We start from the raw sequence: 25734 nt of genomic DNA on the forward strand, positions 1-25734 counted from the left end.
CATCTGGTGGCCACTGTATGTAATTACAAGCTTGAAGAAAGTTGATCTCTGAGGAGGTTTTATTTACATGTCAATAACAGCTTTTGCGATTGTTTATTCACACAGTTCCATTTAGGATGTTATTTATACACCAAAAACAAAGAAAAAATAATGTGCAACATATTCTGTAAAATTGAAACTCGTGATTTCAGTCCAGCAAACATCTGAAGACCAAACCCCAGCCCTGAAGGCTTTTACTGACAGCTATATAATCAGCAGGAGTGTTATTCAATAACATAATAAAAACAATTACATTGAAGCACTAAAAACATTCCAGTAACAACAGCTGAACATGTAGTCATGTCAGAAGTCCTACAGCTCTGTAACCTGAAGGGAGAGTGAGGAGAACATTAAGAGGATTCACAGTCTTTACAATCAGATCAAACAGGGCAGCTGCTTCACTCCACAAAACAACTCACCCACAATGAGTTGATACACCTTGGAGGACTTGTTTGTGGCGCAAAATAAGGAACAAATTAAGTAGTAAATACTTGTCTCTGATGTTTTCAAGCATAATTGTTCTTTCTTTGCCCTCTCTCCCATGCCAACTGTAAGCAGCCAAACAAGTCCAGCAGCTTCTTACTGTAACTGCATCTAAAAATGTTAGTTCTGTTTTTTGCTGGCAGTGTGGAGGGGGCCTTCCTGAAAATTATGTAATAGGCGGATGAGGGCTAAACTACCAGAACCGGTAGGAAATAATTAATCAATGTTACGATAACTACTGATTTGAGCTGGAGGTGAGCCAAGTCAGTCTCCAGCACTGTTTGTGTGAATGACCTACTTACTGTTGTATCAAGGAAATGGTTTTAAAGTAGTGTATTTATAGATTAGGATAACATAGGATGTTCATCGTAAGAAAGTCCCAGAGACACTTCTCAAAAGGAAGTTTTGACTTTGGATCAGCAATAAGGAAAAGCATTTAGATCGCAGTCATGTGGAGTGAAAAACACGGATCATCCCATTAAAAAGGGGATTTTACTTTGTTCTGTCTAAGTGCTAGTACACATGATGAGGAGCTTAAACCTTAGTCACAACTGCCCTTACGGGTGGATACGGGCCCTGAATTAAACTTGCAGGTGGCACACACAAAATATCAAGGTCATAGACTGCTCATTGAGTCCGTAGCATTAAAGTCTTCACGCTTGTTTTTTTTCTTACGGGCATGCTGCAGGCGACAGGTCGTAGCGAAAACTTGTACAAATCGTAAGGGTGAAGTAGGTGAGACCCATGCACGTCGTACAGATTATTTCATTCTTTCAACTCTCAAAACTCGGTGCACTGTACAAGCAGCTTATCTGCGTAGTCTGACTGTCAGAATTTAGGAAATTAGGCAATCAGAGTGTAGCTTGTGTGGGCGTTGTCAGCGTCACGTTCAGACCCTCTGCATACGGTCATGTGCACCTTACTAACCAGGGTGACATAAGGGCATGGTACAACAGCTTCATTTGTAGGTTATAAGTGCATGTAACCTTATTCAAACAAATAATTTACGACACGCACAATAATGGTAAGTTCCAGTTTCATTACGTCCCTTGAGATGACCTTAAGAGAAAATACCTACAGCACCCGTACGGGGGCATGTGACCAAGGCTTTAATACTCTTTACCACCAGAGCTTTAGCTCCAGTGTTCACATTCTTTGGACTGTTGAAACTCCTTGACTGGTTACGCAATCCACAAAATTTCAGCGGATTTTGCAGCTTTGCGCTGAATGCAACACAGTCGAGGAGTTATGCTAGTTCAAAGAGCGTGTTGTTTTGGTGACATCCCCTGCGTTATTGGGTTAAAGTGTCCCATGCATTGACCTCCAGAGCCTAATCTAATGGGGGCACCTGTGTCGAAGCCTCCATCGAGGCCCCGCCTCTCACAGAGATGCCACACCAGCAGAAACGTGCAACTCCAGCCGAGTCTCTACAGCTAACACATATTTACACAAGATGACAGTCCTCATTAATTAAAGTATGCGGACCAAAAGAACAACAACAACAACAACAACAACAACAAAAATCAGTTTATAGAAAGACGACTGTAGGAATAGCTCAAGTCCTTTTGTTTCCAGGAGCAGCTTAAGAAGACGTCAACCTCTCATGTGTCAGAAGAACGGGGGTTTTACACGGATCCGGGTCTCCACTGGGTCAGTTGATGATGCCTGCAAACGTATTGATTGGTAGAAGGAGAGCTTTCTTCATGTATTTGTTGAGTCCCGCTTCTTGGCCCTCGTCCAGGTCCACTCTGCATCTCCTGGATATGTGGGCGAAGTATCCCGGATCCAGACAAGGAGAGATCTCCACACTAAACACAGACGGAGAATGCTGGCATCAGTTACAGGGGGCATGCAAATCAAACCGTGGCTGTGAATACAAATCTAACATCAAACACCGGCTGTCGGGTCACAAGCTGCATGAATTATGAGAGCTGCTTTTCGAGCGGCTGAGCCTCCAGCCCGTTACCTCTGCACATCTGTGTAGGTCTTTCGACTGTCTTTGTCCAGGGTGACGGTGAACGAACGGCATTCCAACGTCCGAATCTTTATGTTGTTGGTGCGAATCTTAGACTCCTGATGGAAAGTGCAGAGTAAATTCAGAAGTTTGAATCTGCACACACTTGAACATTTGTACAGTTTCCAAATACATGTTTAAGGTTTCAGGATCATCAAATGTTATTTCTGTTCAGGATTTTTAATGCAAGCCTCCAATGAAGGTTCAGTGGGTCTATTCTAAGCAGACTCTGATGAAAACTGCATCTTTCAATTTTGTTTTTGGTGTTTTTAACATATTCTAGTGGCCTTTTTCTGATGATGGAGACTATATTTTAAAAGAATTAAGCGTAAAATTGAACTTCTAAGTATTTCTTTATTAAAATGATGGTGAATCATCTATTGTGATGTATCCACCTGGAGACAGATAGATCCATAAACGTCTTTGTTTTCCTCGTCTGAATGAAGATTTATGAAGTTCTGAAGATATGATTTCTGAAGATATGGTGAGTCAGCACACTGTAGGATGTTTTAAAAAATCAAATGTATATATTTATGTGTCGCCTAAATGATTCTGCAAATAAAATTATTTTATTGCTTACAAACATTGCATATCGTGCTGCACCAGATGCATCACAGCTGTGGAAACATTGGTATGACTGTCAACTGAAAGGATAATAATCCATCTGTTTTATAAGTGTGTGTGTCTCTTTTCTTTTTGCATTATGGACTATGAGTCTGCAGTAAAAGTTATCTGTCCTTCTATTCATCCATTAAGATGCAACGAATTGCTGAGGCCACTTTTCTCTCCAACAGAATCAGCTGATTCCCGCCGATGGCAAAAATACTTCACTACTGTAGCGTTTTGCATAGATGCATAGCAGTTTTTGTAGTCAAAATCATGTCAACAATGGAGCTAAAGCTTCGGTGTTGAAGGGTTAATGCGAGCAACCGATATGTACACACTGAAATGATGACCAATCTGATAAAAGTCTTCCGCGGCTATGAATAGAAGAGCCTGTGTTGCTCTGTTTTCACTGCTGTCATCTCCTGGATGGTAAAACATGCAGACGATGGGCATTGAAGCAAAACAAAACATTTTGGCTGGATTTTCACGATGGAGGCATTTTTTACTCACAGTGCTTTTGTTCTTCATGGAAACCTCATTTAGAGTCAGAGTCAAGCAGTTGAGGTCTAAAACACACAGAAAGTGTGTTAATCATTAGATAATCAGGCTGGGAGCAAACTGTGAGCACTAGACTACCTTCTGCTTCATTGGAGGGAATGGTGCTGATCTGAACTCGGGATGTCCGGACTGACAGTCCTTTCTCAACATCTCGGCCACTCAATGTTACCTGAGAAAAATTAAAAAGGAGAAAAATTACAGATGCTAGTTTCTGCCAAGGCATCTGGATTCACCAAAACAGCTATAGTATGAATCTGAAGAGGAAATAGAGCCACTAAAACAAAACAAGTCACCTTTTTGTAATTCATGGAGATAACCGCTCCACAAAACTCTGCAGAGCCCTTCTTGGTTTTATCTGATTGTCAGGAAGAGAATCGTGGTTATTTCATTGTTTCTTATCAGCAATTTCTATTCTTAGAATTCCCAAACAGACGATGCATTCCTGTTTGTCTCATCACCTTTCACGGATTCATAGAAGTGTCTGAACTCTGGGAACTCCACGTCCAGCTGGGTAACAAAAACTTCTTCCACAACTTCCTTTTCTGGTCTGGTGAAGGAAATCTAATAAAAAGAAAAACATTTCTAAACTCCTTCTAAACTGTCGAGGACTTTAACATTCATTGTTACACACAAATCTGCTTAAATCAGGGGCGGGGCTACCTTAACGAAGAAGATGTTGAAATAGACGGGCTGCTGACCACAGCGGACGTAGTAGGAAATGACATCAGAGATGAAGGGATCCTTTGGTCTTCCGCTGTTCAATGGTTGCTTTGAAAAAAATTAAAATAAAGTGTTACCAAATGTTGTAACTTTTGCCACAATTGGGTTTCAGACCTAAAATTGAACAACTCAGGTTGTGTCTGATTTCTCTCACTACTTAGTGTAAAGGACATTCACTATTTTTCACTATTTTGTTGGGCTGTCCGAATCTACAAAACCAAACCCCAGACGTTTCCCAGAAATCTCTGCAAAAAACCAGTGTGCATGGATGCTCACTAGATTGGTGAATGTAGACCACAATGTATTGCGTTTGAATGATTTTTCATGTAAGAAAAATGTAAATTCATTTTTTTTTTTATAAACCGTCCAAGGTTTCATCTTCAGAAGACAATGGATTTATAGAAAGTCTTTGTAAAATGTTCAAATTCTATTAATTTTTACTTTGGGAAATCCGTGACGCCACATTCGCTGTTCAAAAATAAAAGCTGTGAGCATGGTGTCTGAATAAATTTTAAAATCCAGGTCACTGGATAGTTCCGCACTATATAGTTTATTAGTAGATAGGGAATAGGGAGGGAATTCGGACACAGCCAAAAGTTATTCTTTTAAATCACAATTTCTACTCTTTTAAAATCAAATTCATTCTTTTTTTTTTCTTTAAATGTAAGTTGGACCTATTACCTGTCAAGATTTTCGTTAAGATCCGGAATTGTAATGTTTTTTAGAAAATAAGCAAAGCAGAAAACCAGTCAATAAACCAGAGCAGGGAGGTCAGAAACACTGGTGAAAATGACTAAACGGGAATGTAGTTTAAACTTTACTTGTGAGATAAAGCCGACGTGCTTCTCTTTTCCAGCAAAACATTGAGTAAAGTCTGTGTCGCATTTTCATTACTTTCTTCAACTCATACTTGAAAAATCTAAACCATCTCAGCAATTTTGACCACAATGTTACGTGAAACCACTTTTAGATTACGCTTGAATGTTACCACATTTGCAAAGGCACCGTTAAAACAACTGAAATCAATTTTTTTACAAAAGGTAAACTTTGAACAGTCTGAGTGTTAGGGTTCCATTGTTTATCAAAGAAGTTGTGTTCTATTTTTTTTTAAATAGTATTTACACATTACAAGAAGGTTTGATGGAAAAAAATGAAGATAGACCCTTTTAAACAAAATTTCTTTATCATTTAAAAAAAAAATCATCTTAAATAAAAAATAATTCACTTTTTACTTAACATTTTTGTGATTTTTCTCCATTTTCTTCCTAGAAAGTTTTTTGTAAACATTTTTTTGTTAATCCTGTGGTGTTTTCCTGAGTTACAGGCAAATGCTTTGTTAAAAGCACACAAACTGTTGGGACACTAATGACTGCCAGCAACGGGATTGGAAAGAGGAAACAGGCTGTGAGAGACCGGCATGAATGGAAGTTAGGTAGGGAAGTCCAGCAATAGAAAAACAGTAAATAAAGGCCACAAACAGAAGTGCGACTTGTAAAAACAGTGTCAGAACGGCAGAGTAATGGCGCAAACGCGCCTTCTGTGACTAACCAAAACAAGAACTTCCGCTTTCTTCTGCTTTCATTTCATCTGAATTGATCAAAGCCATTGGAGTCATTTTTAAAATTGTTATTTGCTTTAATTGAAAATGACAAGCAGTAGTTTGGATCAGATTCAGAAAATATAATTTAAGAACTGAGGTTAGCTGAGTGAAGATCTGACAACACTGAGATTTTTTTTTCTTGAAAAGCTGTTCCAAGGTAAACAAAAAGTTTGCTTCAGATGTACAAAAATGCGTTTTCCTTTTCCTTCATACCATGTTCGCCAGGTTATGGATCATGGAGTCCAAGCTGTTGATGTTACACTTGTACCACGGATCCACGTTGCTTAAGTAAGAACCGAGAGAGCAGGAATCTCCTCTGGACTCACTGAGGGGTTTCTGTAAAAGGAGGAACATGAAAGATGAAACTTTCTTAAACTAAAAGCAGTGAGGAAATGAGAAATTCTGCTGCAGGTCAACAAAAAACAAAAAAAACAAATCCACACACACAAAAATGCTAAAGTCTTTAAAGTTCCACTCCAATCATCTTTTGATCTAAGTATTCCCATCGGTCTCTTTATTATAATTATGTGGTTTTTAGACTAAATCTAAAATGTGTAATTTTTTAGGATTTTCTACAGAAGGGCAGGAGTTCAGCAGAAATTCGGCTGAGTTGTGGGCGGGACTTTTGACGGGGAGCAAGACTGCGGTCATTTCCCATCATGCCTTTGATTGCACTTTCTTCAGCTGCCTTACAGTCCCTCCCAACCCCTAGCTAATAAAAGTGGCGAGCAATATTGGAGCTATCCAGCCGTACAGTTCTGAGCCGAATACCATCTCAGATGATAAAAACGAAGACGTTTATGATTGCCCACTGATTGTAGTTTGTACGTAACAACTATAAGTTTTTCAAACTGCATTTTTGCGTCTGCTCCTGATTCACCTTAATTTGAATAAATAAATACTCAGAATTACCGGTACAGTTTTATTCTCAATTTTCTTTATGCATGTCCTCCATCATGAGAAAAATGCCACAAGAACTTGTTAAAAACATCATTTTAAGAAGAAATCTGTAAAAAAAAAACATTGCAAACAAAAAAATCACAGAAGTTTGCAGGTACAGCAGAACTTTGGAAACAAAGATGTTAGGTGAAACATCAAGACATTTTTTATCTTGTGTAAAAATAACTTGATGTCAGTTTGACAAAAATAGGATTTAAAAATCCTTCAGGGAACTTTCATTATCAAGAAAAGGATGTTCCTTGTAAGCAGCATAATCTTCTGACCTTAAATTTTAGTCACAGATTTTTTGTTTCTTTGACACCTGCTAATCTCAGCCACATGTAATTACAGCGCAGAAAGAATTACCTCAACAGAGCGAGATGGAGCCGTGCAAACAGGAATGTAGTAAAACTGGAGGTTGACTTTACTTGTGAGATAAAGCCGACGAGCTTCTCTTTTCCTGCAAAAGATTGAGTAAAGTGTGTTTGGCATTTTTAGCATCTTCATCACTTCTTTCTCATCATACCTGAAAAATCTTAACCATTTCAGTAATTTTGACCACAATGTGTTACACGTAAGACAACTTTTAGATCATGATTGAATGTTGCCACATTTGCAAAGACACCTTTAAAACACCTGCAACTGACTTTTTACAAAAGGCAAACTTTGAACAGTTCATGTGTTAGGGGTTTCATTGTTTATTGAAGAATGTACGTTCTAAAAATAACATGCGATAGACAAAATCTGCAAAGTCATAATCTTTATTATTTACAATTATCATAGATGTTTTTTTGGCAGTAAGACTTTATTGACTTTATTAACACTTATTACACTTCTCCCAGACAGACATTAATGTAAGGGCAAGTAAGGGGGAAGCAGGTGGGATGCAGGCACAGACTCCTCAAGAAGCCCGTTAGAGCTGTTCAAGTGATAGGTGCTCCCCTGACAGCTAAAAATGACTAAAATAAACAATCAGAGTGTATTTTGTGTGGGCATTCTACAGGTGTCCTACAGACACGCCCTATGTGTGCAGCATTTGTACACAGTCAGTAAGGAGTGAGTACTTGCACCTTACCGATGCCTAGAGCAGGGGTCGCGACCCATGGCTCTTTTGATGGTCACATCTGGCTCGCAGACAAATCTTTAAATATACAAAAAATCTTTTTTCATTAGACTAGTCCTTCTCGGGCGCGATGCGATGCCAGAAGGGCACGCAGTAGTAGCGGTGCTTGAAGAAAAATAATCTGTGCCGGCACTATCAGTTTACTTTTATCTATTATTTCACAGAGTTTTTATTGCCTGAAACCTGTGAATTGCCGTGCCTGCAGCTGCGCGCTCCCGTCTCTGAGAAAGAGCGTGCAGCTGCAGGGACGGGATGTTAGAGGAAGAAAGGGGGGGGGGGGGGGGGTAGTGGCCACAGGCAGCAAGGTAAATCGCGCACGGATTGTCATAACTTAAAACACGCTGCCCGTCACACACTGCAGCGTGTGTGTGAGTGTGTGTTTGGCTCCACGTCTGCATGTGAGCAGTCTTTCTCACATCTAAAGAACCTTCAGACCAACCTACGATCACGTTTAACGGATCAAAGTCTAAACGCCTGCATGAAGCTTAAACTCACCACGTATCAACCAGAAAAGACCATCAGCAAAACCATGCAGCACCAGAAGTCGTAATAATGGTAAGAAATACTCATAATTTATTAGCAACAGCATAACAATATTATTAAAAAGAATCCACAGACTTATTCTACTTTAAAATTGTTGAAATCACATCAAATGCACACATTCACTTATACTTTTACTTATAAACATATTGTAGCGGACTGAGTTGAATTGGGCGTTATTGGGTTGCATTCTAAGTTCCGGAGTTCATTGAAGGCATCACGCAGAGATGCTGATTGGCTCTCAGTTCTGTCGCTCAGCCTGTCGTTGGGGAGTTTGGACCAATGGGGTTCAGCTATGGGCCGAATAAGGGAAATAGGGGGGCTGTTGCGGCAGTGAGGGAATAAAAAGTTGGGAGAAGCCCTCTCAGCGGGAGAGATTGAGGAGTTGCTGAATTAGTTGTACGGCGTTTGTTATGGCCTGCAGTAACCAGAATAAAGACCCTTAAAAGAGGTCAAGTCTCTGTGCCTCAGTGTGGGAAAGGGACGCTACATTATTGTATGGCTCTTTTGAAATTACATTTTAAAAATATGTGGCGTTTATGGCTCTCTCTGCCAGAAAGTTCCCGACCCCTGGCCTAGATTGTGGTGTAAGGACACACTACCATAGCATAACTAGCACATCATAAGTGCATGTGACTTACATTAGCCTCACTAATACTTTACGATACATTTACTAACTGCATGACAATCATGTGTTTCATTTCCATGACGCCCCTTGAGGTGACCGTACGGGCCTCAAGAAAAATACAAGACACAACTGCCATCCCCTTAATGCCTTAGACACCTTATACACCTGTACTGGGGTTGACCCGTACAGGTACTGTGGGATTTTGGGTTGTCCGGGCGCGGGGAGGGGCTACATCTTCAAGGTAGAACAGGTGTGTTTGCAGTTCCCTTGAGGCTCGTGCAGCCACCTTAAGGACGTCATGAAAACATACCATTGTCATGTGTGTGGTAAAAGTATTGTGAAGTATTTTTAAAAAAAGAATGCAAGTTACATGCACATATGTCGTACAGGTGATGCTCTCATAGAGTGCGCTTCAGTGAGGAGCTCACAGTGGCTGTTCGTGTGCACGGGGTGTGCCTGTGATACACAAGAGGCCCGTAGAAAGCCCACACAAAGTAGGGGTTGAACATTTTTTTGAAAAATTGAACAACATGCCTGCTACCTTCCCCTGCTACAATCTACCTTCCCCTTACATGTTGTTAACGTGTCCACTACAACCTGATGACCACAGCATGACTGCAAAAGAAATATCCATGAACATTTTCGCCTTACTAGCAACCAAGTTTTCTATGTTCAAAAAAATGTGTGTGGGCCACTTGTGCGCCCCGTACAGATCCTGTATATACCTGTAAGAGCAAAATGCACGGGAGACATTCATAAATAAAAAACAAACAAACACCTCAGTCTTCTTTTTTTTGCCAGGCAGGCAGTTATAGATGCTTTTTCAAATGTGTGTGACACAAAAACTCAAAGACACAAAAAGGTATCTTACTTTAGGAGGTAGTAGGCCTTGGTCAAGCGACCCACGATCCTGTCATCCCCCATGATGACTATCCTGGCTGTATAGGGTTTTTGTTGCTTGAGGAAGTTGTTGTTGGTGGTGGCTCCTGCCCGCCTCTGCAGAGTAGTACCTCTTCTTTCGCCATGTCCTAAACCTCCTCCATGGCTTACATCGTCCTCCAGCGTCTCCTGAATCAGCCTCCCACTTTCAACAGGAGACGTTTTTATCTTCAAGCAGTTCCGCCGAGTCAGCTTCCCACAATCTTGCTCACTGACACAAGCAGGAAGTCTAATGTCATGAACGTTTTTTAAAGTTTTACTATGCTTTTGGGGAATTCGATATAAAAAACAAAGTTTCCTTGGATAAAGTAACTATATGAGTGTTTGTAAACACAAAACCAGACACTAAAAAGAACCAATACTTACGCGTTGTTTGATTCACTGGAATTACTCAAACTATTAGTGTCCAGAGAAGTCAGTGAGCAGGTATCATCACCAGGGGGGAGGTCTTTTTCAATCCCGCTGTCACTGGACAAAATGGAGAAGCGAGGCATGTCTGCTGCTATCAAGGTGCTGAGTGGATCACCGAAGTCAAAGTCATCGTCATCTTCGCAAAAGGAAGGGAACTGCTCCAAAGTGTTGCTGGATCGAAACCACTTGGCCAGCTCTCGCCCTGTCAGTGTGTTCAAGGTTGTAATTGTTAGACATGTAGAGGCTGAGCACAGCAGGAGCTTGAAGACTTTTAAAATGAAAAGAGAAATAATCCAAACCAAATAGGAAAAAGCAATTGACTGTATATGAGAGCTGGACCAAGCGAGTGTGACGTCACCAATAGAAAACAGCTTATTCCCCCTCCCATCGAATTAAATCAATTCAGTTGCAATTCTTTTTGCGATACGAATGCCGCTATGTTGGAGCCAGATGACGTCAATAAGCAGTGATTAGTCAGTCGGTCTGAATCATCGATTCTATGGGAACCACTCGCCAGTCACGAGTTAGCTTGTTGGAAGTCAACACCTGGACCACTTGAGAGCCAGCTCGGGAGAATCTGTCGAACACTTCAAACATTGGACGTGGGGTCTAGCAGGCACCACATACTTTTACTGTGGCATCTGACTAATCAGTTTATAACTAAGTCCAGTTCTCATATACAGTCAATGCGAACAGCACAGGATCATTGCTTTTGGTGTTTTTGTAAGGCTGATTGCTGATGTTTGTCTTCCGCTGAGGTTTATCTCCAGTCTTTTTCGTGTTTTATTGTGTAAATCATCACCCTCATTTCCGCTGATTAGCATAAACAACTTCCTTTAACTTCCCCGTGAGTCGCAGTTCACTCACAGATATCCAGATCCTCCGTCCACAGGTGGAAACTCATCTCCGGGTTAGGAAGAGGACAGTCACACAGCGGCCCCCCACACAATGGTTCTGCAGTGCAAAGAGGAAGAAACCAAAACTGTCACACTGACAACCAAAACAAAGGACACCCCTACCCAACTCCAAATGCATGACTTCCTCTCTGCAAACACTTGTCCATCCTTTTGTTATAGCCGGAATGAATGTGAAGCAGGTCTACTGGACTGAACAGTGAGGGGAAGTGCAGAAATAGACATCTGGAAATTTTAACAACAACCAAAACCAACTGGGCAGTTTTGGTAAAAAGAGGAAACAAAGAGACGGAGGGTTCCAACTTTGACATTAGCAGAGCATTTAGCTGTGTAAATATGCCTGTTTGAGCTCATAAATATGAAGGGACACAATACACATGTCAACAGAAGTTTGAATATATTTCATGTTCTCCTTAATACTTGTAGAGTATATTTCCATGTGCAGAACGAAGACACAAGCCCTTCAAATTGCTTTTAATCTGAATCCCATTGAAAAGTTTTCATCTTCCTGGGTTGTTGTCCTTTTTTTTGCGTGTCTAATCAGAGTAGCATTTATGACTAAACGTTGACAGAGAAAAAATAGTTTCCTGGTGCCTAGCCTTGTTTTCTTTGTCACAGAGCTTTGTACCTGAATCTGCATGTGACAAGATCTCCCTGTAGAGCTGCTGGACTTGACTCTTCAGCGCTCCACCTTCTCTTTTGCTGCCCTCCTCAGCCATCTGCTCCAGACCTGCCTGAACTTCCTGAAAATACGGCTCAATGTCCTGACCCTTTTGCTGCCATAAAAAAACAAAATAAAAGAGCTGTTTGCACAGACTCACAGGAAGCTGAACATATACAGAACATGTTTATGTAGAGAAGCCGAGTTCAGAGATGCTGTAGTGACTAAAGAAGGCAAATGTCACACAACCTGCACAAAAAATCCGAGGTCTGCAGGGCAGCTCATCATCCTAGTGGTCAGATTAATAATTAATAGTAATATTTTATTTTTTTAAGAATTTTATTTCTCTTTAGATTTCAATATCTTAATTCTTTTGCATTTTTTATTTTTTTTATTCTGGCTTATTGTATTTGTTTATTGAGCTGCATTTAGGAGACTGTCTAAATTTTTCTGACAATGAAGGACCTTTATAAAGAAAATTAATATTAAAAGTGTATTTCTAAGTATTTCTTTATACTTGGACAAAAAATGTCATTGGAAATAGAGTGTAGTTGTGATGTAGAAAATACAATGGGCCATATCCTCCTTGCTCAGCTCAATGGGCTTAATTAAAAGATCCCTGAGAATTCTTAAAATAGCACCAAAGATGATCGGACTGGGTCTTCCTTTTCTTTGCAGGGCAAGCTTCTGCTTTAAAAACCAGTCTTTGTGTGAAAGTCCCATTTAAGCTATAGGCAATGTCCTGCTTTGTAACAGAAAATTTAGCCATGACTGGCTGGTCAGATGCTAAATGAAAGACAGAATAAGGAGTTGGTTTAAGACCGAATCCATTAATGAACTTATATAAAACGGAAAAAGTACAACAACAAAAAAAGCAATCCTACTAACCTTGAGCACATGTGCTAGTTTTAAACCATTGCACTGCTCTTCACCCAAAGAAGCTTGTATTGTGTGTTGGACGACTCTGCACATTTGATCAAGACGATTCAATCCAGCTGATGCTTCATCAAAAAGGGCAGGAATCATGGAACCCGAAAAGACCTCTGGATCAGCCAGAACAAAAACCCTGCAGCGTTTGGAATGACAAGCACGAAAACCAGTTGGAGTACATAATAACAAAAATTACAATTGAAGCTGAAACGAGTTACGTAAAGCTGGCACAGAGTACATTGTTTACATTTTTACAGCTGACTCACCTTTCCTGAAAAGGATAGTGCTCACTTTTCAGTCTCTGCTCAGCTGTCAACAGTCTCTGGTACATCAAACCTGTTCATGAAAGCAATATTTATTTTCAAATAAATAACATATTTTTAGCAGCTGACCCTAATTTATATAATAGCTTTTTAATCAAAGTGGACAGTGTATTTTGCCATGAGTCTGAGCATAGAAAACAAAGTAGAAAATGCAACATAACAAAGAATTTGAACAGCTGGAATGAATTAAGAAACCATGGAAAACCATGAACCTGCCTTATAAAAATAGACATGAACACAATCTACCTATGACGTTATGTGAAAGGCATCACACAGTCAGTGTGTGCATGTGAAGTTATCCATTCTTTGCTACATGTTCTGTTTTTCTGATTACTGCCACAAATTTACAAAAACTTTTTTAAACTCTCACCAAACGTGGCATCACATGCTCACTGAATGCAGAGAGGCATCAGCAAATGATGTGCTCAAATACAGGTCATTCAACACCGGGATATGGTGCAGGTTTTGGTTTCTACAGCGCATCCTGAAGCTGAAAAGTGAAGGGAGCAAGAGGGGCTTGTTACCTGGAACCAGGCGTTCAGTTTTGATCTGCCTGGTGTAACTGAGGCCCACAGAGCAGTATGGATAAGGATACGTCATCAGTCTCTTACAGAAGTCATACACACGTTTGTAGAGATCATCTGGAATGTAGGCTGCCTGAAATTTCCCAAACAGGTTATGAGCGGTGACTCAGAGTGCCCAATATTACAACACAGCTGTCTCAACTGGCTTCCATAATTGTACAAAACATACAATCAGTCATAAAAATATAATAGCTGATTGCTAAACTTAACAAAACAGACTAAGCTAAACTGGGCCTCCCTTCACTTAGACCCTCCTTCTGGGTAAGGAAACACTCCTAAAAAAAACGGATTCTGGAGTCTAAAACTACACGTTTGAACAGTGTAGCAGATTGGCTTCATCCAAGTATGAGGTAAAACGTGAACTGCTTTTAAGGACATCCTCTAAATAGACTGTTTCCTTACTGGCACTTGTTTCAGGTTTTATAACTACTTCTGGTAATGCGTGTTCTCAAAATCCCAATAATGCCGCCCTTAAAAGATATGTAAACACTAATCTGAAGAAAACCCATTGCATTTTTAAATAAAGGGTTTTTACCATCTTTCCATACACTTTGGCCAAAAATGTCACTTAAAGTTACAGAAAAGTGACACAAAAAGATAAACAAGAACAAACAAAAGATAAAAAAGCAACTACTGTACCTGAATTATTGCATACATCAGTGTGTGGAGCAATGGAATGATGCATTTTCTTGAATCCGATCTTTCAGCCTAGAATACACAAGCACTACATTATAGCGCCGTAAACCATCAGACAACCTCTTTTGTGTTTAAGTTGAGGATCAACAATGTAGGCACTAAGCCTAATAGAAAGAGCATTTCATCAAAAAACAAACAATAAAAAAAAACAATTATAAAGTTCAATATTTACTTCAGTTCTAGTCAAGAAAACATGATTGTTTTTTTATGCTTTTAACATTACAGATAGTGTGCTAAACAGGAATCACTTACCTTCTCAAGCTCCTTTATCAGAACCTGCACTAAAGATAAAATGTTGACAGGGTTGTTTTGAACCTTTTTATGAAGGGTCCATCTCAGCATTCCTGCACACACACACAGCATGAGAGCTGTTACACTATTTACCTCTATAAATCAACAGTGTCACCCTTTGGTGGAAAATAAAGTACAGCACCTTTGTCGAAACAGGAGGCTGGAGACTGTGCCCCCTCTATGTCTCGGGGCAGCACGGCCTGGACACTACGGTATAGCTCAGCCTCTGGAACCACTGGGAAGGAGCCACCTGACAAAGTGCAGATGCTTAGATTGAGACGGTTTGGAATTTGTTTTATAGCAGTGAGTGCTGAGTAAATGTATCTAATCCCTTACCCGGGAGCTCCATGCTGCACGTGTGGGTTGGTCTTTACCTGTGGGCCTTGGTGGTCATGTCTCACATTTATTCTGGGTCCATCAACTGTAAGAAGAAATGTGTCATCTTCTGGCCTCCAGATTCTGCATTACTCATTATTGGTCACACAGGTGCACTGGTCTAGCAATTCAAAGCTCACAGGATGATTAACAAAGTTTTGTATAAAACATGGCTTGTTATTGTGTGTGAAATGAACTAAGTCTTTTTCAAAATTGATCACGTCTGACATGTTTTTTGTTCCGGCCTCTGAAGTGCTGTTGTGTCTGAGGATGTTTTTTAGACTGCAACACCCCCCCAGACTCCGTTCGACGAGGTGGGGAATGCCCAAGAATTTCACAGCTTCATTTGAAACGGTTTAGGCGCAGATTAAACTGCCTGGAAGTATCACAGAGTTACAACAGCTGCTTGTTTGGGGGCAAATTTCATGAAATAACCTCTGACCAGGAAGAAAAAAACCAAGATGAGCAAATACTTTGACTATTATACACTGATTGGGATTTGCTCTCCTTAATGCTGGCATTAGTTTTTTTAAATGTTTTTTTGTATAAAATCACTGTACTACTTGTTGCTGTATTTTTTTTTTGCTTTGTTTGTTTTATTAATCTAGACGCACAATCCTTAAGTCAACAGCCTAGTGTGAATTTGTCTGGTCCTAACTCTTATCACTGAGACCATAATACAGCACAAACAAGGACTGCTTCACGTACTTAATTTGACACTTAACGAGAAAAACCTTATATTAACCACTGATACCTAAAGACTATTTTTGCAACCATGTCAGCAGTCCAGTCTCAATTTTACAATCAGGTCATAAAGGACTAAAAAAAGCAAACACCGTCTCCCTGCTAGACCTTCAGTTTCCACAGGTGGATTGGGGGTTAAATCTTCATATGGTTCCTGAGCACAGTCAAGGCTTTTTAACCAACTTTGGTTCCACTTTAACTTTATTTCTCTCAACCTCCAAAGAAATGAAAAATAAACAAAACAGAACATCAGCTCATGAAACTCTACTGTTCTGATAATGAACGAACAAAACCCCAAACCTTCAACAAATTTAGTGAATAAATCAAACTTACCTCCCAGCATGTATAGAATTTAAAAGCATGAAGATGTATTTGTGGTCCCACTTTTATTTTCCCCAGTAGAGTTAAAAAGTGTTTCCATTAAGAAAAACAACCCACTGAAACCACCTCATTAATCTCAAAATCCCACACAGACTTATGTGTGGGATTCACGACATCCGTCTAAATTTAGCTCAACTTACCAGTCATTAAGCTCATAGTTTAACTTCCTTTTTAGATAGTAACACTTGTAACTAAGAAATAATGTAGTTTTCTGCTTAAGCTCCTGATGTACAAACTAGAAATAAAAATGAGAGACCACATTTATTTCCTTTTTCTAAAATTTCGAAGGAAATTTTAACAATGATGCACACTGACCACAAATCCCCATTCAACCACTTCTATATATATAAAAGGAGATCCTGGAGAGCCTGTGTAATTTAAATGGAACATTTAAATAGTGAATATGAAAATCATCAGAACCGAGACGCAAAAATATATGTGCTTTAAATCAAAATGATTACATATAAACTTTAAAGCTAAACCTGAAGCTGATAGCGGCAATTCTCAGTGGAGCAGGAGAGATGTCATATAAACTTACCCAGGTGAACCTCTGCATAGATCGCTCTCTGTCATTCACACCTCAAGCATGGTGGGTTGAACATAGTGTGCATGCCAGGCTGGAAGGGAAAGACAGTGACTGTGAGATCACTGGGGTTTTATCTTGTGAGAAGGTATGTGCTTAAACAGTGACATCAGAACTCTTTGCATAGCAGTGGCTTCACAGTGACTTCAGTTTCTCCCTCTCCAAGTGTTAGTCTGTAATAAAGCATTTGGTTGATACAGTGGCAGAGGACTGTTTATCAGCTCTGCTTATAACAGTTCTATGCTTCTGTGAACGTTCTGCTCACTGCATTTCTCAGTGACACAAACTACAGTGAGGTTGGCGTAGTGACAAAGGGCCAAATTTGATGGATTTATGCTTGATCCCTGCATGAAAAGCGGCTCTTCAGAAGAACAGTTGACAGCGCTGCCTCAGCAACCGAAAGCTGCACGTCTGACCACATGTTTCCGGGTGCCACTATTCTAATCATACTCTAGTCTCACTTCATTTGCTGTTGCCTGTTTCACTTTTTTCAGTTATTCCTCCGTGTACTCGACAGTACTCAGTCTTTTTTTACTGCTTATATCAGCTATAAATACTGCTGTTGCTCAGAGAGTTATACATGAACAAACACTCTTACAAACACTGCAGCTAGCATAAACTAATGTCCATCGAGAAAGGTGTTTACCAAACATTAAAAGTTGCTACTGCTGTTCAAAAAGTGACAATTTGTTTCCTTTGTGGCAAAATGAATCAGCAGTTGATGCAGCATATTACGCAGGGAGTTGCAAAACATAGGCTATAAAAAAAGACTTAAAAATAGATATTACACACTACTGATATCTTAAGCAGGAAAATGCAGTTTGAAAAAACAAACAAAAATAAAGGGCAAGGCTCCCTCAAAAATGCTAAAGTCAAAGCAATCATCTCAAGAAGGTTTTGTGACCAATTGTTGGTCACTCAGAAAGAGCTCATAATGAACTATTTGTTCTACACCCACGTGATCCTGAAAGTAACTTGAACACAGAGAACTAATCCAATCTTAAAATAAGCTCCTATTCAGTAGCACAAAATCAAGCTCAAATGCTCGTTTTAGCTGTGTTATTTTGAGTCGGTGCTCAAACATCATGATTCAGCTGTAAGCAGAATAAAGGAGATTCTAAAATACCACGGCTGAAATAGTCTTCAGTGACGGAAGATTAAGGACGGAAAAGTATCTGAATGTTAATATGGGTGCCAGCTTCATGAAAAAGTACCAAATTCCACCTTGACTGGGACTTATTTTACTGATTTATGTTTTAGCCAAAGTACAGATTGATCTGGGCTTGGGTGTGGGGGTGCGTGGTGGGGGGGTGGGGTGGTGGTCTGGCTTGGCTTGGGGGGGTGGTCCCTTTGCCTGTGCTGGGGGGGGTTGGCGGGGGGCCCTGCTCGGGGGGGGGGGCCCAGCGGCGCCGGATGGGCTGCCCATCTGCACCTGGGGCTGGGATCGGCCCTTCCCTGGCTCTGGGACGGGACGGGACAACCCTCTCGGGGCCCCCGGTCGCTCTGGGTGTCACCCGCTTCGGCTGCGGGGTCTGGGGTGGGGTGGGGTGGGGGGCTTGTCGGCCCTGTCCTGTGGGGGGGCGCTCTGGGGGGGATGGGGGGGCCCATTATTGGTACGGGTCGGGGGGGCTAGCGGGTCGGGGTCTCCGCTGAGGCAATCAGTGGTTGCCTCGGCCGGTTGGCCTCCTCGGTCCCGTCAAGGCCTGACCAGAGCTCCTCTAGGGCCGGCGTCTGGGGGTGGGGGCCTGGGCTTGCTCCGGGGGGGGGGGGGCGACGCTTTCTGGCTCCTCTCTCTCTGTGTGGGGTGGGTGGTGCCGGGCCTGGGGTGTCAGCGCCTCTGGGGGTGGGGCCTCTGGGCTGGGTGGCCCTGGCCCCTTTGCTAGGGGGGGGGGCTGGGGGACAGCTGTTTGACCACCTGGGGACAGTCTACCAGCTGTCCCCAACTTACCCCCTTCCTCATATAACCTCATATTAGGGCAGTGCTTCTCAATTATTTTTTGCCAGGCCCCCCCTAGGAAAAGAAAATGTTTCGCGCCCCCCCTGACCCCCCCCCCCCCATAACCCCCCCACACACACACACACACAGACACACTCGCGCGGTGACAATACATCAGGTCAGTATCTATAAAATTTGTATACCTAAAATTGTATCTTTTAACACTAACAAAAGAAAAAAGCAAAATAAATCCACTTTCAACAAATATTAACTTTATTTAGCCACAGAAACCCTGTTCTAGTCTAAAACAGAAAAGAAGCTGAAAGTACCTGAAATAAAAAAAATCTGTCATTCCTTATTTAAACTAGAAACATTTTGACCAACTGAACCATTTGATGCTGAAAAAAATAATTCAATCAATAAATAATATTAAATCTAAATTGATCTGAAACATTAACACAGCAGCACCAATATATTTAACGTTTTTAGTCTGAAGAAATAGGTAAAAACGTGCTGATTTTTTTTTTCTAAATGACGGATTGTTTATTTCTGATCTCATAAAAGTGCAGCTGTTTTCCTGCATTACCTGCTGTCTTTATGTCTGTCTGACACCAACTAAACCACAGGCAGACAAAGAAAACATGGATGGAAAATAAAGACACGTCATCAAAATGTCTACAATAGTTCATAAAGAATGACATTGTTAACATGAGCTTAGGAATCTAAGGGCAGCGGTGATCTTGGGCAACAGGCAGCGGTAGCAGTGGTCCGCGTGCCCCGATTCCCCTGGCAGACAGGGCCCACACCACCCCTCCCCTTTCGTTCTCACTCGCGCAGCCGCGGACAGACAGAACAGACAATAGGAACCGAATAGTGGACCAGATTATTTTCCAAGCACTGAGCCGCTGTCACCGCTGCCCCCACGTTAAATTTGCGCACCGGACAAACCTGTGCCTAAAACCGCCACCACCGCGCGCCCCCCCTGGCATCGCTTCGTGCCCCCCCCTGGGGGCGCGCCCCACTATTTGAGAAGCACTGTATTAGGGTGAGGGGGTGGGGGGTCTAGCCTGCGATGCGCCTTGGGGGGGGGGCTACTTGGCAGTGGCCCCCCTCCTATGGTTGCCGTATGGAGTGGGCCCCCCCTCTTTCGGTTTTATTTGCACCTTAGACATGTAGGGTCCTTGGTAGGGGGGGTGCTTGGACATCACTGCAAGCAAGCAGCAGATGTCCTCCTGGCACCCTACCCGCCAATTTTAACCGCACCTTAGACATTTAGGGCCCCTTGGTGGGGAGGGTGAGGGGACATCACTGTGAGTAATCAGGAGATGTCCCCTCAGTCCCCTACTCGCCAATTTTAACTGCACCCCCCTTAGTACACACACCCCTCCCCATTCAATATATACATTCCAACATAAACACACACACATGCACACACACACCCTCTCAAACACACATACACGCACACACATTTTGCAAGGAAGGTGGGACCGGGGTCCATCTGTCCCCTACCCCTTCCCTGGTGGGGGGTACGGGCCTCTTGGCGATGGCGGCCGTGTCCCTTGGGTGCCGGCTCCCTGGGCCTGGCGGTGCTCTCTCCGCACGGTGGGGGGGTTCATATTACACCTGAGCCGGGGGTGTTCGTGTCCCTGGGGTGTGGGTCCTGGTCCTTGCCCCTGAGCGCTGGGCCCCGCCAAACTTCCAACATGGCCGAGCCTGGTCGGGCCATATTTATAACACCCCTTGTGGGCCACCCTTTTTTTCCCCGGGGTTCCCCCTCTCCTGGGCGGGGGCGGCGGGCCCCTGCCTTGCTCCTCCCTGGACCAACCATGGGCCGGGTGGGTGGCTGCCTGGAGTGCGGAGCGGGTCTCCCTTGGGGGGTCCTGGCTCGTACCTGGGGTTGGGGCAGGGGGATGCCCGGAACTCCTGGGTGGTGGTGGGGTGCTCGTCTGGGGCTGTGGGCGTCCTTCTCCGGTGGGGCCCTGCGTTGGGCTCTTTCGGCGCGGCGGGGGGGCTGCTTTCCTGGCTGGGCTGGGGCGGCGCTCTCTTTCCCTCCGCGCCTCCCTGCTCTCTGGCTCTGGGGGCCTCGCGGCGGTCCTGCTGGCCCTGGCCTGGGTGGCGGTCTTGGTCGCCCGGGGGGCGGTTGTTCCCTGCCTGTTCCCGTGTGGCGTTGGGGGAATTCCGGCTGCCGCTGCTGGGTGGCTGGGTGTGGGGGTGGCTGGGCGCTCCTCTTCCTTCTTTTCACATTCCACCATCCATTTTAGAAGAACATAAACACTCACCTGAGCACAGGTGTTAGCTCACCTTTGCACTAATAGTTTGCATGATTGAATGAATGAAAGATTTCACACTAGTTGGTTTTAAGGCATAGGTATGCGTTCGTGAACACTATCTGTTTTGTGTACATGTTGACATGTGAACATTTTTTGCAGCTAGCAGGTGTGTTGATAATATTTGAGTGTGTGTGAACAGGCCCCGCCCTTTTTGTACTACATTTGAACTGTACCGTAATGATAAACAACCAGTAAACCTGTCTGCTCTATGCTGCTTCATGGTCTTACCCCCCCCCCCCCCCCCCCCTGACATCCCTCCCTCTTCTTCCCTTCTTTCCTTTTCCGTCCGGTCCAACACCAAAGATTTTCAATCATGGTTGAAATGAATAAAGTTTGGCCTCAATTACAAAAGGGGTTTATTCAGTCATGCCTTTGGTTTGTCTGAAGATTAATAACCCCTCTTGTTAAAGTAAAATATGTCCAACACAAGAGGCCCTCAGCTCTCATCTGCCTGCCTAGCTGTTGGACAGGACAAGTTAAAAAAAAAAAAATAAATAAATAAAAGTACAGATTGATCTGTACTCAAATTTTCTACACCAATGATCACAGGGTTCATCTATAACAATAGGGCAGAATTAAAAAGGAAAGGCCATTTCATTTCCATTTAGTAACACTGTAGACTTGTTTAAAAACAGGAAGTACCTGACTCTGCTGGGTGGAAAGCTGATCATCCAGCAAAACAGAGAAGTTCAAGAAGGTGGGGTTGTACTGAGAAATGAAGTACTGTTTTTTCTTACTTTTTATTATTGGAAATATCTATTCTTGGAGAGTACAAAAACACAGACAAAATTCATTCTCAGGGGAAAGTACAAAAGTTAGAAAAACTACTTTGAGGCTCTCTTAACTTAATTATTAGTATCATTGCAAAGTAATACCTGTAAAACAAGACCGGAGTTAGATTTATAGAAAAAGTTTTTTTTTGTTTGTTTTGTTTTTTATTGACGGCAAAGACTGCAAGTTTGTTTATTTAAGAGCAACAAAATGAACAATGCAAACCAAATAATAAAATGTAACCATACTAGATTTCTAAAAGCAAGACAAACAAATATAGGAATGTGAAATACTACAAAGTGTTTTTCTATCGTAAAATGGGATTTCCTTCTGTAAACATCAATGTACCTGCAACCACCTACAGCAGGTGGTTCATGTTGTGAAAAAAACCTGGTTGTTAATGTGTCTTTCTGCATTTCTACTACAGGCATAAACACACTTGACCGATGATCTCTGACGTCACCTATTGGATTCTACATGGTGATCATGAAACCTGAAGTAAGAAGGGTATATTGACTGTAATTTACGCTGTCCAACAAGCTTTTAAAAAAGTCACTTCCCAGAACTAAGTAGCAGAGTCAGCTCACATATCTGCAGTAAAAACAAAACCCAAAATGGTTGTAAATCTCTCATTACGTAAGAAAAAAGAAAATATAAATTAGCCAAAGAAAACCTCTGAATCAGAATTCATTTATTGTCGTTTGCACAGCTTTTACACTGACATACGAAAATATTTCCAGTACAACCCGAACAAACAGGTCCGAGTTGACTGAGGCTGCAGCAATAAATGCGCTGCCTCTGGAGGTCAACCTTACCACTTCCATTTAAAAATGTACTTTATCTGCTATTGCTTTGCACAACAACCTTTCAGAGGAGTGACCAAGCCCAAAAGCCTGCCACTGAGCAGGTTTATGAACCCCCCAAATCTTCACAAGTTTAGTTAAACTGAAGTGAATTTTGAGACTTAAGTGAAATTACATGTAGGATATTTGGTTCTGAACTGGTTTCTTTTTTTTTTTAGTGCAGGTTTGATACTTTAAATTACAGAAGGAGTTGGTTTGTGCGTTGCTGAAAACAGAAGTTTAAATATCCACTATTGGATTTTAGATATTAGAAATTGGATATCAGAGAACACTTGTCAGAATGGACCAAATCAACAAAAATCACATATTATCCATCCCAAATTGAATTTTTTCCCCTTTTCTTTTTGTGGAAGAAGCACAGAGACTGTACATAAAAAAAACACGTGCCGATGCACACTCTGCATGAAGCAGTTGCAAAGAAATACCTAAAAAAGGCAACATTTATTTAGTGTGAGCAGCAGGGGATATCAATCACAGTCCTTTCCTGTATCAACATTGTGGACAATATGAGGAAGTCGTCTGTCAGCCCAAGTGTTTGGAAATGTACCTGTCCTGACTGCCCACAAATAATCTCCTCTAAAGACCCGCAAACTGCCTTCAAAGTAATGTCACAAATCGGCAGTGAAAAAGGGAACACAACGTAAAAACAAGGTGAAAAGAAAAAGTTGCAGCTGAATAATGTTGATTTGCTGTAAATTAAGCTGTCCACTTACAGGCTTGTAGGAACAAAGGAAATATTTATGCCACAAGCAGCAGTATGCTAAATCCATTAGACAAGAGGAAGACAGTTCTAAGGGGTTTCCCGAAAATGTATGTGTGCGCTTGTGTGTGCTGTGCTCTGTTTTGTGAGGCCTACATCTGGGAGGACTGGGCCAGTTGGTCCATTTGGATTCAGCTAAGGATGTCCCATAAATGTTTGCAGATACTGAGGAGGTACTAACTTGGTTTCCTGCTCAATTTGTCAGAAGTATACAGTGCTGTGTTTCTATACAAATGTCCTCAGGACGCAGTCACACTTTTGAGAGTTGCACATGAATAATAGGTAGATGTTTTCATTGAATTAACTACACTTTTATTTTTATAAACAAAAGTCTTACATTAAAATTTAGAAATGTTTTGAAAAGAATTGCTTATTTTTCATTTTTTTTTAAATAGTGGTGCATACTGAACTGCAAAGAGTTACACAGTCATAGATGCTCACACTACATTCAAATGTTTTGCTCAGAAATGTGCAGGACCTTGTTTATGGCATCATTATCTTATAGCCTTTCATGCAGCACTAACCAAAGAAAGGACTGTTGCTGCAGATACATTTGTGGCATCAGGAGTGGGTCTGTGGTTAACCAGAACAGACTCAGACTCATTACAATTAAAAGCCATTTCTCTAAATTTAGACAAAAAAGGCCAGCAGACATTGACACTGACTGAACAGTGACAGAATATGTGCAGTTTTCAACAATTTGCTCTATTTTCAACAATTTCATTGAAAGATGCAATTTACATTAAGTTAAAAAAAAGTTAATTTCTTGTATTCATGCTTGTGTAAGTTGTTTGGGTTCTGAAACCAATGACATGAGTCATTTCATGGTTTTTCTTTTTGAATGAAGCACAGCGGACAGAAGCAGCAGCATCATTTAGAAAGTACTTCTGGTTTGTTGAGGTTGCAGAGTTTTCTCTGCCAGATGTGTTAACTGTTATCATGAAAGTAGAACCATTTTCTGTAAAAAGAAATGTCAAAAGGATTGTAAAGTCAACTGAGAAGGCAGAAACGATGTTTTTTTTTGTTCTTTCTTTTTTGTCGGTACAATCCTGAATTGTTCCGGTGTGTGCGCATAAAAAAAAAAAGAGGAAATGCAGTAACACGTGTGTCAAAGAGCAAAAGAGAAACCACCGAGGTGACCGAGTTAAACTCGATAGCATGCATTTCATGTCTATACGCATGTGAGTGAACTGGCAAGGCAACTGTTCTGTCCTTGCCAGATTCAACATTGCGTGGAAAAGCCTGCAGCTCCTAAATCCTTTCTTAACAAAACTTTTTGGCAGCAGTGGCTGCTCATAATCACATGATATATGAAAATGCGTGGGGTTCTCTAGATGGCAGGAATATGAAAGAACAAAACTGCTATTTTCAGAAGTTGCCACAGCAAAATAACTGTGGCATAAACTTTTGTTATGATTAGTTTTCCCTGATGCAGCAGGACTGTGAGCATAGCTACGATCAAAGCCACTGAGGAAAAGACAAAAAAAAAGACGAATGTCAGCATTCCAGCAAATCACGGGTCTCATCACTCAGCAGATTATTTTTAGGCATTGTTGAGGTTTGGATCCATCGTAGCAACAGTATTTGCACCAACTGGTGGAAATACAGGATGTATCAAGTGAATCCTGATGTGCAACACAAATAAATGTGCATACTTGCTCATAATAGTGCCACTGGGTTCAAAATCCCAAAGGCTCATGACAATTTTAGGTCAAATAAAAGTGTGTGTTTTTTTTTTTTTTTTAGATGAGTGACCTTCGCCTCCAGGAAATGATCTGCACTACACTAAAATAACTGTGTTATGAAACTATTCTGATAACAAAAAATACAGTTTCTGGACAGACTTTCTTTTAAAGGCAAACATGAGCCATCTCTCTACAACAAAACATAAACGCAAACAATGTCTAGACTTTTAAGAACAAAGCAATGACGATTTTTAGGGACAAATAACCATAAACCATAGTTTAAAATCCAATTCCTAAAACATCTGAT

The 25734-nt window shown here is 41.6% G+C and overlaps 1 protein-coding gene across 1 annotated transcript in view; it reads right to left on the reverse strand.

The window, feature by feature from the left end:
• Window positions 1–41: 41 nt before the first annotated feature.
• Window positions 42–25734, reverse strand: part of pik3r6 (phosphoinositide-3-kinase regulatory subunit 6) — a 31301-nt gene continuing 5608 nt past the window's right edge. Inside the window, exons 2-22 of the mRNA XM_004065781.4 lie at window positions 17038–17116; window positions 15336–15420; window positions 15142–15249; window positions 14961–15052; window positions 14652–14720; window positions 13953–14085; window positions 13372–13441; window positions 13064–13241; window positions 12143–12290; window positions 11468–11554; window positions 10556–10802; window positions 10122–10400; window positions 7326–7419; window positions 6234–6356; window positions 4361–4468; window positions 4159–4261; window positions 3994–4055; window positions 3779–3869; window positions 3653–3708; window positions 2489–2595; window positions 42–2330 (exon numbers count right to left, since the gene is read on the reverse strand). Coding sequence (XP_004065829.1) covers window positions 2174–2330; window positions 2489–2595; window positions 3653–3708; window positions 3779–3869; window positions 3994–4055; window positions 4159–4261; window positions 4361–4468; window positions 6234–6356; window positions 7326–7419; window positions 10122–10400; window positions 10556–10802; window positions 11468–11554; window positions 12143–12290; window positions 13064–13241; window positions 13372–13441; window positions 13953–14085; window positions 14652–14720; window positions 14961–15052; window positions 15142–15249; window positions 15336–15348 — 2325 coding nt within the window. The 5' untranslated portion in view covers window positions 15349–15420; window positions 17038–17116 and the 3' untranslated portion in view covers window positions 42–2173. The remainder of the gene's footprint in view (window positions 2331–2488; window positions 2596–3652; window positions 3709–3778; window positions 3870–3993; window positions 4056–4158; window positions 4262–4360; window positions 4469–6233; window positions 6357–7325; window positions 7420–10121; window positions 10401–10555; window positions 10803–11467; window positions 11555–12142; window positions 12291–13063; window positions 13242–13371; window positions 13442–13952; window positions 14086–14651; window positions 14721–14960; window positions 15053–15141; window positions 15250–15335; window positions 15421–17037; window positions 17117–25734) is intronic.

This window comes from Oryzias latipes, chromosome 1 (genome assembly GCF_002234675.1).
Source record: "Oryzias latipes chromosome 1, ASM223467v1".
NCBI classification, from domain to species: Eukaryota; Metazoa; Chordata; class Actinopteri; order Beloniformes; family Adrianichthyidae; genus Oryzias; species Oryzias latipes.